The sequence below is a fragment of the Somniosus microcephalus genome, chromosome 1, assembly GCF_052327205.1.
Source record: "Somniosus microcephalus isolate GS21.2 chromosome 1, FLI_Smic_1.0, whole genome shotgun sequence".
In the NCBI taxonomy this organism is placed as follows: domain Eukaryota; kingdom Metazoa; phylum Chordata; class Chondrichthyes; order Squaliformes; family Somniosidae; genus Somniosus; species Somniosus microcephalus.
In genome coordinates this window covers 400243760-400260209 of record NC_140987.1, presented here as the reverse complement: position 1 = coordinate 400260209, position 16450 = coordinate 400243760, and the positions used below count along the sequence as shown (strand labels likewise).

At 41.8% G+C, this 16450-nt stretch overlaps 1 protein-coding gene across 4 annotated transcripts in view; it reads right to left on the bottom strand.

Annotated features, from left to right (window-relative positions):
• Positions 1-3651: 3651 nt before the first annotated feature.
• The window catches only part of gcna (germ cell nuclear acidic peptidase), a 28379-nt gene continuing 15580 nt past the window's right edge, over positions 3652-16450 (bottom strand). For all 4 annotated transcript variants that reach the window (XM_085998065.1, XM_085998082.1, XM_085998055.1 and 1 more), the window contains 7 exons: positions 14533-14618; positions 13235-13666; positions 12396-12597; positions 10051-10186; positions 9822-9960; positions 7536-7740; positions 3652-6060 (listed from right to left, as the gene is read on the bottom strand). In XM_085998065.1, the coding sequence (XP_085854191.1) occupies positions 5811-6060; positions 7536-7740; positions 9822-9960; positions 10051-10186; positions 12396-12597; positions 13235-13666; positions 14533-14618 (1450 nt within the window). In that variant the 3' untranslated portion in view covers positions 3652-5810. The remainder of the gene's footprint in view (positions 6061-7535; positions 7741-9821; positions 9961-10050; positions 10187-12395; positions 12598-13234; positions 13667-14532; positions 14619-16450) is intronic.

The following is a 16450-nucleotide window of genomic DNA, read 5'->3' as shown; positions in this document are numbered from 1 at the left end:
CTAAACTTATCTTTCCGATCCATTCACAGCCCAATAACGGTGGTCCACCATCTTGCAGTATGTACAGATACAATTTCTGTATTTCCTTGCCGTTGTATTCGACAGGCACCCTTATTTTCCTTCTGGGGTATACTTTCTGCCCCGTATATGTCTTCAAGACATTGGATGTGTCTTTCAAGGGTATGTGTGAGAATAGCCGCTCGTAGTCTCGTCGATTTATGACGGTCAGGGCTGATCCTGTATCCAATTCCATTTTGACTTGGGACCCTGCTATCGTGAGGGTGACCCAAATGGTTCGGTGATCCTCTTTTGTGATTACGTTGTGTAGTTTGAGACAGCTTAGTCTCTTGTTCCCGGATTCACTATTGCTCTTCTGGTCTTCGGAACTACTGTCCGTCATCTTTTGTACTTTCCTGTACTTTTCCTTAGTAGTCTTTTTGTTGTCGTTAGTCTTCTTCCCGGACCTGCAAACTCATGCAATGTGTCCCATCTTTCCGCATTGCCTGCATATTTTGTCCTTGGACCAGCAGTCCTTCTGGTCATGGGTTGTTCTGCCGCAGCGATAACATTTTTCAAATCCCCGTGTCATTTCATGGGTGCCGTATTCCTGTGGCTTTTGCTGTATTTCCGCAGCTCCCCTTGCTGCTGCTTCGTACGATACTGCCACGCTGAAAGCCTTATCTAGCGTCAGCTCTTTCTCGGAGAGTAATCTCTTCTGGGTTCCTTCACTCAGGAGTCTACAGACAAATTTGTCCCGTAGGGTATCTGCCAGTCCTGCTCCGAACTGGCAGTGCTTTGATAGCTTGCGTAGTTCCGTAAGGTAATCAGCATTGCTCTCATCTTTATGCTGATTTCTCTTGTGGAATTTAAATCTTTCTGCTATCAGCAGCGGTGTAGGATTTAGGTGTTCCTGTAGGATATCAACAGTTTCGTTAAAACTCTTCGCCAGCGGTTTGACTGGAGTGATCAGGTTCCGCAATAGGCCGTACGTTCTTGCGCCCATTGTTTAGTAGTACCGATGCCTTTTTCTCATCGGCTACTTCATTTGCCTTGCAATATACTTCGACTCTTTCCACATACGTGGTCCAGTCTTCTATTGCATTATCGAAGGCAGTGATATTGCCAGTCTTCGGCATCTTGGAGATCTAAGATGGCGCCTCCCGCACTTTGCCTTCTTCCCCGCTGGATTAAGATGGCGCCTCCTGCGCTTTGTCTTTTCCGCTGCTGCTAGCGGTTGCTGGCGTTTTTATGCCTTGATGGCGACGCCCTATGGTCTTCGCGCACTTCCCCCCCCCCCGCGCTGCTGCCAACGCCGCTCCGCGGTCCCCGTGGAAAACTGCAGCTCCTCGCAGCTTTCTGCGCTTCCAATTTTTTAAAATTTTAATTACTGTTCCCGTCGTCAGAGCAGACCCTATGGGACACTTTCCTCCCTCTTCTCGGGTCTGTACGCTGCCCGGCTTCGTAGCACCGGCCGCGCCGTGTGCTCCACCCTCTCTCTCCTCTTCCCGACAACGCTGCTCGGCCCCGTTGAAAAGCCACCCGATCGAGCTCTAGCCCGCCGCAGCCCAGGAAGGATCAGTGTACTACCTGCCACCAGCCTGATTAGCTGGAACACCATAGACTGGATAACCAAGCCCAGTTCTCGACAGCCTCCTGCAAATCTTCGAATTCGATGAATCAGAGGGCGGTTGCCCACGGTCGACGCCCGTTTCTTCTGTTTTTTTCTTTTCTTTTTGGATTTCTTCCTTCTGGCCTCGACCGCTAACAACTTCACTTCAGGGATGGATCCCCGTGAGGTGGTGCAGAACTGTAGGTAAGTTCGGATCTGTTTGTCGCCAGTGTAACGTCCGTGTGTAATTGAGACACGGACTGCAGAAGTTGGTTATAACAGGTGTTTACTGAATGGAGACAAAACTGGAACTGCTATACAAAGTTACTCCACAGGCTTATATACAGGGGTGGTCACTACTGGTACTGCAGTATACAGGGGCTGCAAAATATAGTTCCTTCAAGGTACATACACTACACTCTCCAGTCCCACAACACAATTTTCATGTTAGGATTGAAAAATTGCAACCTGAGCCTCTGTTGTCACTTCTGACTTCCAAGAGCCTAGGGTGCTTATCAGGCACTTATCCAAGTTCTGCGGGTTTTTTCCAGAACCTTTTCTGCAGTTAGTTACATCAATTGTTCAATATTGTCCCACTTCCATCATTTATAATAAATGAAAAATATTTAATATCTTCAATGTACCTTTATCCTCTACAATTAGACTCCCTTCTTCATCCATGTGGTCCCACCCTCTAACTTTTTACATTTTTAAAAATACTTATATAAAAGCCCCGACCATTTCCTTTTATATTAGTTGCTAGCCTTATTACTTTTTAAACCATTCTAATCTCCTTTTCACTTCCCTACTGTCCACATTCTAATATTGTCAGCCCTAACTTTATCATATGCCTCCCTTTTACATTTCAGTTTAGTTTTATTCTATTTAACTCAATATTTTGATGCACCACTTTTCATCTCATAGGAATATTCATTTTGTAATCTACACATCTCATACTTGAAGATTTTTCACTATTGATTAGTCAACCAGTTTATAGGCTTTTCTGCCCAGTTCCTTCTTTATCTCGCTGAACTTCAACTCTTTCCTCCCCGCCCCCACCCCAGCAGCACACCCAGCACCCTTATCTTTGACTCATTATCTTTTTCCCATTCTTGCCTAACTATTTTGTGGTCACTACTTCCCTATTGTTAGCTGTGGCTTAGTGGGTAGCACACTCACCTGAGTCAGAAGGTTGTTGATTCAAGTCCCACTCTATAAATCAAGGCTAACAATCCAGTGCAGTGCTGAGGGAGTGCTGCACTGTTGGAGGTGCCGTCTTTCGGGTGAGACATTAAACTGAGGCCCCTTCTGCTCTCAAAGTTGGATGTAAAAGATCCCATGGCACTATTTCTTAGAAGAGCAGGTGTTATCCCCGGTGTCCTGGCCAATATTTATCCCTCAATCAACATAACAAAAACAGATTACCTGGTCTTCACCACATTGCTGTTTGTGGGAGCTTGCTGTGCGCAAATTGACTGCCGCATTTCCCACATTACAACAGTGACTACACTCCAAGGTACTTCATTGGCTGCAAAGTGCTTGGAGAGGTCCAGTGGTCGTGAAAGGCACTATATAAATGCAAGTCTTTCTTTCTATTGTTCTATTTGCCCCACTACATTTCCAAGAACTAAATCAAGCAACGTTTCTTTCCTTGTTGGACCAGAAAATACTAATCCAAGTAGCAGTCCTGGATACATTCTAAAAAGTATTTCCCACTTGGACATGCATTACCTTTATTCTAGTCTAGCTTGGGATAGTTAAAAATCACCCATTATTGGCCCTGTTGTTGCATATTTCTCTGAACTTTCTGCAAATCTCCACCTCCATCTCATCTCCACTGTCTGGTGACCTATAATGCACTCCAACAGTAATTTCCTTACCATTTCTTAACTATCCATATGGATTGTCTTAATGCAATAAATGTCTTCCGTCTTAATGCATACATCATTGCAACAAATACACCTCATGGGTGTTTACTTTTCTTTCTCTCCCAGACAAAACTTATTTTTTATTTAACTAGAGATACCAATAAAGCTAGAAAGTAGCATTCTTCCAACACAAACTTTATTTGACACAATTGGTTCACACAAGGCATTTGAAACTTCATAAAAAACACACAGGCAGAAACAGGTTAAGCACAATCCATAGGACAGAATTCAAAAGCAGCATTGTAGTTACTAAACTAACCCATTCAAAGGCACGGCTTCAGTGTTTAATAGACTCTCAAACCCCAAATGAACTGTATCCCTTAGTTTAATTTTTTCCCCTTTCAACTGAACTGATGGCATATTCTAACATGATGTAATTTGCTTAATTTGGTACAGTATGACAAAAAAATTACATTTGCGGTAGCTATTCAACATCTGTATTTCTTTAAGGAAATTGTTTTCTGTGTGACAGTATGCCAAGTGAAGCCATGGGAACACACAAATGTATTTTCTGCAACATAGCAGTACTTGAGACTGCAATAGTTTAGGCAGTCATATCTTTCTCACTTCAAGCATTTTATTTTAAATGCATTACACTTTTGATATGAGGAAGTCAATAATTTTGTAGCAGATGTTTATGGACATTCTATATCATAATAAAAATGCCATATTGACTACAAATTACCCGATTACCATTTAAAATGTTTCCATCAGTCTCCACAACTAGCATTTATACTGGACTAACAGCAAGGTCAGTTTTGCTGCTCTTGGATAAGTTACGAGAGGTTACTTCCAACATCAGAGCTCAATATCCTGGAAGCTGTCATCTACATACCAACACCTGAAAAGAGGCTATGGGAGACAGTGGTATGAAGAACAAATGGAAAATTATTTTAAGTCGTCCTTTCAGAAAAACTGTATATAGTAAATGGTGCAATGCATTACTACTGTAAAAAATGGCATAAGACTCATAATCAACACCTGCCATTTCACAACCAGAATTAGGCCAAAAATACAGCCAACTTGGATCAGTATAATGTGGGCTGGTTTAAAATGGAAATACTATGGGGCATTACTGTGCACAAAATGGCCACTGTGTTTGACTATGTAAGAATAGTGACTATACTGCAACAGATTTCACTGTACGTGAAGTGCTTTGGAGGTGTTTGAGAAATACCAGAAGGCACTTCATAAATGCAAGTTCTTTCTTTCTTATTCTGTGTAATTCCTTATACTTTTAACACCATCCTGCAAAAGCCAGACCAGAGACAAATCTGCCACAACCAACAATCAACTTGCCACAGTTAATGGAAGAATATAATTTTCCCTCTCCATCAGCACTACCTTGTCCAGGACAGCAAATTCCATGTCGGAAAGGTGTAAAGACCCTTTAGAGCAAACACAGAAACATACAAACATCACATTTTTCAAACTTCATTCAAACTTTTTGGGGCATGTTTGATAAAGGTGAGCAAGATCACAGCTAGGAAATAAATACTTGCTGGCATTAAGTATTCCCAGATCAAGTACAGCTGATAGCTGCAGGGTAAAGCTCCCTTCACAATGGTTCAATAATGTGCCAAAACACCAACTTCAGAACATCGCAGTAGTAAAACACTTCCATTTCCCATACAAACCACCTTTATGACCCCTTCCAACAGACACCAAATTGTGCAAAATTACAACCACTTTTATTCTGCAGATTGCAGCAGCAGGAACTCAGTTAAGGTGACTCAAATTAATTTCATGTGGGATTCTCACCACTGCCAAAAGAGAAGATTTTCACCAATTCAGTCAGGGCTGGCTCATACCCGGGCCACAGCGGAGAATCAATAGCATGCACCCCTCATAATTCACAGCTTTATCAAATATCCACAGTAAGAAAAAACATGAAATAAAATATGGATCAGAAACCAATGTTTTTGATTCATCTAAATAAATTATTGGAGCCTTTTAGATGAATTTCAGGAATGTGATCAAACGGAACTATTCTATTTGAAGGATGTACATTTGAAAATGGATTAATGTTAAAGATAGAATTGAATGTTTAATATATCTAATTGGAACATTCGCCCCAATACAAGTCTTGACTTTTAGCAAGAAGATTGTTTTCTTCCTGGAAAGAAAAATCTGATTAATTAATTTTTTGTTTGGGGTCAGGACAAAGCCTGGTAGACTTTCAGTATTACTCATCATTGCTAACAGAACTGTAGGATACAGCCATCTCCTCAGGCCTCCAAAAAAAGGTAGACTGCCTATGTTTCAGGGAAGATTTAGAAGTCAGATATCTGTGTCTTTTTTGAAAAGTCTGCACTTAGTTTCCGCATGACCTCGGCATGTTGAAGTCCCTTATGCTCCTTCTTGGCTGAACTGTAGTTCTCCTTCACAAACTTAGCAAATGGTGCTAGTTCCTTTTTTGCAGAATTGCTACCTTTCATCATGTTTGTTAATAGCATTAGAGGGCCCTTGCATAGGGCGCAGACAAAACGCTGTGTATCCAGTGACTTGGAGTGTCGGCCAATCCTGTAGAAAAATTCAAAGTATGAAGCACAAGCAGAGATTCTCAGTAGCAGCTCATCCATTAGACAGAAATGAGGTGGAACAGCCTTCAACACTGATCCACACCATTACATCGACTGCACAAAAAGTTTCTCAGCTTTTGTATGAGAGGTTTAAAGAAAAATATAATTCATAACCATATTGGCATACTATTCATTTATTCTCAGGAAAGCTGATTTTCTTACTGTCCAATGAAAGGACCTCATTTTTTTGGTTTCAGCACATTATTGATGATTCACAGGATTATCCACATTACAAACCAATGATTAGTAGTTTGTGGATCAGGAGACAGCTAAAATAATACAGGACATGACAAATTTAAAAATACATTCAGCCCACAGTCAACTGAAGATAAAATGGTAAATTTTCTTCATATACGGAAGTGTGGAATATTCTTAACTAGTTTTCTCGCATCAGTCATACATTGGAAAGGATAACAACCTATACCGAGGGATCTGGATAGTCTGGGCTGACAAATAGTAAATGCTTTTTAATGAGAATGAATCCAGGGTGACGAAACTATAGAAGGGGAATAAGCAGATTGAGAACAAGATGAACAGCAATAGACTAAAGACTGCATTACAGGAGGGGGATCTGGTTGTATTGGTGAATAGATTGTTGAAACCAGCTGTGTAGTGTACAGCAGCAATAAAGAAGACAAACAAGATCTTGGGATGTATCGCTGGAGGGATCGAGCATAAGCCTGAGGAGGTAATAACTTGTATAGGGCAAAGGTTTGGCTTTGGAGCAGTCAGCTAAATTTATACTGAGTAATAGGCAGCCAAGCAACAATGAGAGACAAAGGAAACTGGGAATATTATAATCCAGAAAAAGTAGCTCAGGGAGTCCGTGTTGAACTTTTATACCTGGATTATTTTTATTGCTGAAAACAACACGAGGTTAAAACTGAAGATCTCACAAGGTAAAGCAATGATCTCAGATCAAACAGGCTGGCTGAGGTATATGTCACAAGTTGTACATTGTTAATACAGTTTTCTTCCCTCCTCTCCTGAAGGTGCTAACCCCTCCTGGAGTTCCTTGGATACTAGAAACCCTCCAGTACCTCAAACAGTTGGCCATTCTTCTCATAGGCACCTGAGCAGATTGTCACCAGGCAAACCGCCATGAGGTGCAGCAGGGAGGAAGACCAGTCGAACCCAATCCTCTCCATATAGAGAGATAAGGACTAGGAACTCTGATTGTTTTTTCTTCTTTTTAGCCCAAGAGTGCTTAAACCAAATTGTAGTGCCCAGAATAGTGTCCTGGCCAAGATCGGCTAATGCAGCACAAACTGGGGCTATAGTCTGGGACCCTCCTCAGCTGTTCGATTTAGCACTTACCAATCATTATTTGAATAATCTATCCTAATCTTTTCTCCAACATAACAGAATACTGTGTCAAACAATTTAAAGGACACTGCAAATTTTTCATGTACTCACGTGTTTTTGCACCTGCTGCATTGGTATGTGTATTTGTAATTTATTTCATATGTGTGACAGCGTGTAACCAATGGTAACTCAGGATGGATCAGTATGGATTTCTGTGCATACAACTTCCAGAACGGTCCGTGTCCATCGCGAACATTATTAATAAGCCAGGTAGCAGCATGACACAATTCGTGAATCAATGTGTCCCGTAGACGCTCTGCAAAGCAGCACAGAAATGAGTATTTCAGCTAAGGTCAAGCAGATCAGTCTTAACATATATCCAGCTTTCACTAATTCTCTTAGGTTTACAGCCTTGAATGCATTTCGTCAAGGGGAAAACTGATCCAACTACAAATTTGTGTGCATTAAATTTACTTTCAATACAGTTAAGCTTCAAGTTGTGAAAATATTGTATATTCCACTTTAAAAATCTCTAACTTTGTTACACTAAAAAGAATTAGTTCAACTTTAAGATAATGACTCCCCATTACCCTTTCTGAAGGCGCAACTCACTATGATACTGTTCCACAGGCAGACACTCTCCAAAAGCTCACGCAAGGGGACTATTCTCAAGTGAGCCTGGATATTCACCAAGGGGGGCAATCACAGTGAAGTCCAATCATGACCTGACCCAAAATCTGTGCACACATACTTCCAAGCAGGAATCATTGGTCAGTGATCTGGAACAGGAACCATGGCCAATTACTCCCTCCCGTCCCATTGCATCCTGGAGCATGTCAATACACCAGGATAAAATGTGGGTGGGACCTTCTTGTTGTGTACAGTTCAGTGCTACATCATGTGTACATGTATTCCAGTGAGCTTTTGGGGGATAGAGAATAAAGCTGTTTAGTTTAGCCTGGTGTATCAATTTATCCAATCTAGCCAGCCAGTCTCATCACCCTCCAGATCAGCTAGAAATTGAGGGCCTCTGACGACTGATGCTATCACTTTCTGCCTAGGAAGCAGGATCCTGCTGTATCCCTTTAAGACTATTTCATTACATTGGAGATCTTTCAGGTTAGATGCCCCAAAAATCAGCCAATAAAAAAAAGTGTTCAGCCTAACAAGCTGCATCTAAAATGGTTCACCATACCTACAATCTATGAGCTGGTCAATTCACATGTGCACTCTCTCTTTCCCTCCCCCACAAAGGCACCATTCTCACCTAACTACTAGAAAGGATGCGCAAATTTGTTCCCAGGTTTCTGCTAATTTGTAACCAGTCCCTAAAAGATGCAGGAGCAGCAAGGTTTCCATTTGCCTCAGACTTTTTCTTCTTCCCTGCAGCAAAGCACCCAGTCCCCACTCAGCACTGCCCCTTCATAACTCAGCTGAAACATGACAGGTGGAAAATCACAGGTACAAACTCACACCAACTGGACCCCGAGCTTCCTGTCGCCTGTCATTTTAATTCACCGCCCCATTCCCACTCAGACCTCACCGTACTCGGGCTCTTGCATTGTTCCACAGAAACCCAGCGTAAGCTCGAGGAACAGCACCTCATCTTCCGATTAGGCACTTTACAGCCTTCCGGACTCAATATCGAGTTCAACAATTTCAGATCATAACCTTGGTCCCCCATTACATTTTTACATATATTTTTTATCCACACTTTTGTTTCGGCCCTTCCCCCCCCCCCCCCCCCCTTTTTTTCTCTCCCACATGGCAGCTGTCTCATTCTGCCAGCGCATTTCACATCTAATCTAGAGCCGTCTTTTGTCTCTCCACTAGTCCTAATCACCATCTCGTCTCATTCTGAATACCTCTTAACGTCTCTTCACTTCTCTTTTGTTCTCTCATCCCCATTTCCCAGCCCCCAAACTGGCCTCTTAATCTGTTTCATTTCCAGTGCTTTTTCAATTCTGACGAAGGGTTTCGACCTGAAACGTTGACTATTTCTCTCTCCACGGATGTTGCCTGGCCTGTTGAGTTTTTCCAGCATTTTCTGTTATTTCGGATTTCCAGCATCCGCAGTATTTTGCTATTGTATATTAATAGGGATTTGGCCATACTGTCACTGATATTTGAGCTAATGGATCTGGATTAGGCTTTTATGTTAAGTATTCAGAAGGTTTATGGGACTCAAAGAAAAGGAGTAATTCCTCAGAGACTGATTTGCCATCTCAAATCAGCATTCTGCTGGAGTGTTACCATCTCTCCTTCCAATTCCTGATAATTTATACTCAGCATCAATCAAAATAGTGAGCCTGATGCTGTCCAATAGACCTTGCATGGAATGAAAATTAACATGAATTGAAGGCACATTTATCCAGTTACATTGTGTTTTGTTCTTACCAGCTGAATCACACACTTTCTCTGACAGTTCAATTCTGGCATAGCATTGGAGAACACCATCCCGTTTCTGTCCAGTAACACAATATCCGGCTGTTTTTCGCATTTTCTTATTCCATGTGATCTCCAATTTCTCTGGAAGCTGTAAATCATACAATGGAAAGCCAAATCACCCTCAGTCCTACAGGATCTCATTGGGTGGCCACCTATTATAGGATTAATAAGGTTTTACCTTCTGCTGAAAGACACTCTTATTGTATAAATTATAGAGTTCCTGAGTTAACTCCTCCCGATTCTGTTTGAAATTTTTTACATACTTTGATGAGCTCAGAGTTAGGTCCTCAAGGAAACAGCCGGGTGTCTGGCATCTGATGAAAAAGGTAAAAAAGGAAATTTTAGAAATTTCTTAAGTTTGAGTGAAATAAATCATTCCCTAACATAGGGAGTTCTTAAAAAAAAAACACATTTATTAATGCGCTTCCTTCACTCAGGAATTCCTGAATAGATTTGAGGCATGAAGCAAAGGAATATTTGCTAGGCCCCAGTCGGGAGAGAAATTAAAAATACCCACTACACTTCCTTAGGGAAGCCTTCTTCTAGCAAGAAATGGGAATTGTGTTAGCCTGCTTATTGTGGGGCCTTTCACTGTCTGATGGCTTAAGTGCAGCTGTGCCATCTTAGACTGCAACACAGTAATAGCCCTTGTGGCCTCCTGGACTGCAGAGAGAAAACCTAGATGTGGAGGCCTGACCCAAATACATGCAAGTAGGGTGTACATTTAACCAGTCTCTCCAGCAGTCATCTGATGCGAGCGATAAAATGCACTTCCCCACAAGCTGCTTCCTATTAAAATGTACAATGGCTTTATAAAATATTTGGGAATGTACACTTCCATAAAATACTAGTGCATCTCCTTTAATACTGCTTACAGGGAATCGGAAGATATTGGTCTTTTAAAAGGGAGTGAATGTGTTATGACACAGAATATAGTAGTTTTGATTGTAGAAGGTTATTTGGTTTGTAACGATTTGAGATGTTGGAAGTAATTAAGTGGGTTGGGAAGCTGAGCATTGGTAAGAAACAGGCCTTCAAAAAAAAAAAAGAGATACCAGGAAAGAAAAAATGCACAGCACAGGGCTATGAAAAACAGAGACAGGGATACAGAAAAAAGGGAAAAAATACAGCACAACCAGGACAAGGAAAGCAACCCAATAGTGCTATAAAAAAAAGACATAACAGGGCGGTCAAAAAAAAGCGTAGAAAGAAGCCCGGGGGGGGGGGGGGGGGGGGGGGGGGGGCGGGGAAGGAAGGAAGAGATGATGTTCAGGGAGCAAAACAGGAAGGAGCAGGTTAGAAGCACATCAGATCTTGCCAGGAATAAAACAAAACGAGAAGGGGACTTGGGTCAGGAAGGTATAGCAAGAAGCCTCAGAGTGGGAAGATTGCAGGCCTCTGTGGCAGTCAGGAACAAACGGGAACTCAGAATTTGAGTCAGGAATCATCGCAGGAAGCCTCTAGACTTACAGGTTGGCGAGAATATCAATAGCAAGCAGGTTGAGTCAGGGAAGAGCATGGGTGAGCCTCGGGGAGTGGGATCAGGAAAAAACAGTACAAGCCAGTAGAACAAAGAGTGGAGAACCTCAGGGGAAACAGAAGAAAACCAGAGCAGATGCCCTGAGGAGTGAATCAGAAACAAATGGCACCAGAAACATGAAAAATAAATAGACAGTCACCCTTGGCTCAGTGGTAGCAGTCACGCCTCTAGGTTCACTCCAGAGACTCGAGCACAAAATCTGGGCTGGCACTTCAGTGCTGCACTGCCAGAGGCGTGTCCACATCTCTCAGGTGGACGTAAAAGATCCCATGGCAGTATTTCGAAGAGAGCAGGGGAGCCCTCAACTGATAGCAACACAGATTATCTGGTCATTTAGCTCGCCATGCACAAATTTACTGCCACATTTCGCTACATAACAGTGACTACACTTCAAAAGTACTTAATTGGCCACAAAGTGCTTTGGAACATTGAGGTCGTAAAAAGGTGCTCTATGAATGCAAACTCTTTATGTTTGTAATCATTTAATGTTTATATTAAAAATAAGCCAAAAGCCCAGAAGTTGCTGTCTGGGATAGGGCAAGAACCAAGTTTTCTTGTCTACCATTTTGTTATTCCCATTTTATGCAAGAGTTGGGAGTGAATTCAGAAACACTCCCTGTAGTACAACCTAGAGGCCAGTGCCTGCAACTACATCGTGACAGGCAATTGTTGATATTGGAAATTGGCACTATAAATGTTTACACAAAAGCATTTCACAAAAAATCTTGACTGCACAAAGCAAGGCTCTGGGACAAATGTGCAACATACGCAAGACTTTTAATAATATACTGGTAAATTGCACACGTTGTTGTCCGCAGTCAATTGATGAATACGTTTATATACACAAGGCGGACATAAAATTCCAGAAATGCATTTCAGAGCCACCTAGTGGCCAGAGTCTGCAGTTTATATAGCAAAATAAAAGATGTTGACAGCATCACAATGGTAACTTGACAGAAAAGTATCCCTTCAGAAATACTTACCGCCTCCGTACTCCATGTTGTGATTGCGACTCAGAAACACTTGGAAGCTGGAAGTCTGGTACTTGGTTCACGGAAGTAAGCTCAGATAGAACACCTTTCATTGGTTTAGATGGCTGGGTAGAGATTGTAACAAAACTCTTCTTGGCTGTGGGTTTGTGCTTAATTCCTAGTCTTTTACTAGTGGGTTTCTGTTTCACTGGCTCTATATAGAAAAACAGTATAACAATGAATTTGTATGAAACAGACACAAAATAAGCAATTTCTGTCCCTAAAATCATTGGCCTTTTTGCAGTTTCCAGAATATAAACCAGTTTCTCCATCATTGCTACACCTTCTAGAAACTTCACCACCCACTCTAAAAAGCAGATTCCCAAACGATAAAATCTGCCTGCAATCCACTGATCACACTTACCCTCACCAACTTTGTTTACACACAGCATTAAAACTGGGCTCCAGTTTGGAACTCAACACTCCAGTGGTGCAGCTACAGAGCAGTCAATTTTAATTCAACTTGGGGAGGGTCTGCTTTGTTCTTTCACTTTCCTTCTCCCAACTCAAGGACAGTTCCTCTAAGGCAAGCAAGTATTTAAAATAAGATATAATAGTTTGCTAACCATCAAACCAATATTAAACAATAGTCAGAGGAGAGAAAAGCACAGGCTGCAACATCTAGTTGGTGATCAAATAAGGTGAAGGTCATGGAAAGATTTGAAGATCATGTACATGGGTGCACACAATCAAAACACAACCAACCTGTACATATTTACATACATGCTCACCTATTATCAGTACATTGATATGGCTGAGGGGCAGTGAATGGAGCCAATGTCAAAACTTACCAGTAACAGCCATTCTCTTTCCATTCAAGTTGCTGGAAGTTGGCGCCGGAGTTCTCAGGGTTTTATTTTTAATCCTTTCAATTAGTGACTCAAACTCATCACTTGATGTATCTGAAGGATTTGACATTTGGTTCAATCGCTTAGAGTCTGTGGGCTGATGCAAGGGATTATCACCTTCTGGTTTCATAGGCCCGGTGGGGGTGGACAAAACTGAACCCAACAAGCCCCAAGTGCAAGAACTAGGCTGCTCAGATTGCTTCTTTTTCTGTTCGTCCAACAGCTGACCTCTCTTCGTGTTTTTGATAACAAAATCGTCTTCACTGTCGTTCAACACTGGCGACACTGATCTCGCTACAGAGGGTGTACTATGGACTGCTTCCACAGAACACTTACTTGCTGGCTCATGGCTTCTCCGAATGGGTTCAGGTAGTTCTAAGAGACAGATGACGAGAGAATGTTCACACCAGATTAACCCTCCTCACAAACACGAAATCCAATTTCTATGCAGTAAACCAAATGTAAAGTACACACAATAAAACTGTTAAAAAAAAAAAAACCTTATTGCAATCTCCCATAAAACACTACTGAAACTCTCTTCACATTGACCCAGAAACTCAAACAATCCCTGAAAGAATCCAACACTTATACTTTATTTTTAAGACGGAAAAATAACAGAAAATCATGACGGCATTTGTGAGCAGTTTCCTCCATCCTTTGCTCTTCCCGATCAACATTCTTTTCTCTGTGGATAGAGATCAGTTTTCTCCTCCTGGGTGAAAGTTATCAAAATTCAGACTATGGCTCGCACACTTCTCAGCTACTCAACTCAAACCATACAAGCTGCACTCCCTCAGTAGCATCATGGAGCAACACAGTTACAGTGAGCATTATTGTGTTAGCCTCCAGTACACAAAATGGAGACATATGCAGATCCCAAGCTGAGCTACAATCAAGTAAAGGCTGCATTGGTGAAAGTGGGGTGGAGAGAGGGAATTGGAGGAAAGAGTCAAGCCTGGGAAATCTCCAGGCACCTGACTACAGGGGACAGAAGCAACGGTCTGGTCAGGTGGACAAAGGAAAATGGAATAAAATTCCAAAAATAAAGTTAAAATATTTCAACAACAGAAAAAGCAATATTGTATCTGTGGCATCCCTGCTGCTCTCCCCCTGAATAGTGTGGTGTGCACTGGGAAATAAACAAGATTTTCTGACAGCAGAATCAATCCTTTAAACATCAGAAATTACTAAAGCAATAAGATGGCCATCTATTTTTAATCTTCATTTTGCAGGTTACTTACCAGTATCAGCACTGTGCTTAGTCTCCACAATCCCATTTACATCCAAGTCACCCAGAGACGAGTCACTCACTATAAAATCTTTAAGGCTGTACAGAAAATCTCATTACTATATAGAAATCAAGGAGCATAAAACAAAATTACTAAACCTGCAATCAGGTGCCCTGATGCCACAATGCATTAATGACCTCTGCCAACAACCACTAATGGGATATTCTCATTGGGCACTGAAAAGACTGCACTGGAAAAATCAAACATCCATCCCCTCATGTAGTCATAGTTCCCTGTCCTCCCTAATACAGGAAACTCTCTTATCCGGGGTATAACCACATATGAACTTTGGTCAATCAGCTCAACATGGGCCACAATAGTAACCCATGTTTGTTTAAAATTGTTAGTTTCTTCAACATCAAAACAAATGACAGATTGCTCACTATAATGTTAACTAACCACTTTGACAGCAAGTACAATATTGCCTTTTTGTATCTTAAGGACACAGTTAATGGAATGGAATTTAAGAGTGCGAGGGACTTTCAATCCCTGCACAATGCCAGAAAACAATTTTATAAAAGCTAATAGAAAGCTGGCATATTTGTATACCGAACAGAACAAATCTATTGTGGCATAGTGGTTAGCACTGTTGCCTCACAGCACCAGGAACCCGGGTTCGAATCCGGCCTCGGGTGACTGTGTGGAGTTTGCACATTCTCCCCGTGTTTGCGTGGGTTTCCTCCGGGTGCTCCGGTTTCCTCCCACAGTCCAAAGATGTGCGGGTTAGGTTGATTGGCTAGTGTTAGGGGGATTAAATACGTGGGGTTACAGGGATAAGGTGGGATATGTGTTGGTGTAGGGGTTACAGGGATCGGGTGGGATGTGTGTCGGTGCAGGCTCGATGGGCCGAAATGGCCTCTATCTGCACTGTGAGGTTTCTGTGATTCTGTGATAGATACAACCTCCGGTGGTGTTGTACATGGAGAGTCAAGATCAAGTGTAGTCTTGAAGCATGGTGAGAGAGTAGGGGATTAGGGGATACTTGGAGCAAAGAACGCAGTCCTGTTTTAGCCCCTATTTAAAGTCATTTGGCGTGTCTAGGGAATTGTGACTATTTTTGCACAGATAGGATTTGGAACAAGTTATGTTATGTTATTAAAAGCATAGTATAGCCACACAAGTTAAAAAAGGCTCCGAGATAAGTAATTAAGAAGCTAATGAGCTAGCATTGATGTCATTTCCCATAGCCTGTAAATAACAAGCAATTTGTTAAACTGTTGTGACAATCTAAAAACACTTCACACCCATTCTGTTTGAAGGCCTTGGTCCCATTATTGGTGAACAGAGGGACACGAAACAGCAACAGAGACATAGGCAGAAAAGGCTGCAAGGTACAGGAAACTTCGCGATATCCGGCACCGACGGGACCGAGCTGGTGCCGTTAGATCAAAACTTCTGGATAGACCAGCAGTAATGTTGAAGGATCCGTATCTGACAACAAACACTGTTGCTTAGCAACAGCTTGTAAACACTCGGCCGGTACCTTGGAAGCATCTCTGAAGCTGTTGCTAAGCTTTCCACAGCCTGACAGTTTTTTTTTCTTCCCCTAGCATTTTTTTAAACAAACAAAACAGCTGCTGATTTCTGCCGTTAGATCGAGGTTTCCGGACATACAACCTCCGGATAAACCAAAGTTTCCTGTAGTCAGATTTTTAAGAGAAAACTGCAAGGACTTTTGCCTAGTCAAAAAGATTAAAAATGTAAGCAGGACAGTTGGAAGTCATCTTGGTTAATTAAAGTATGACCAGCAACAATCCCAAGCATCAAAAGAAATAGCTATGATAAAAGATTAAAGAAGCTCCAGCGCCACAGTTTAAGGCAGCAGTGGGTCAAGCAGTGGATCTCAAAGTATGTTAAATATTGTGGTATA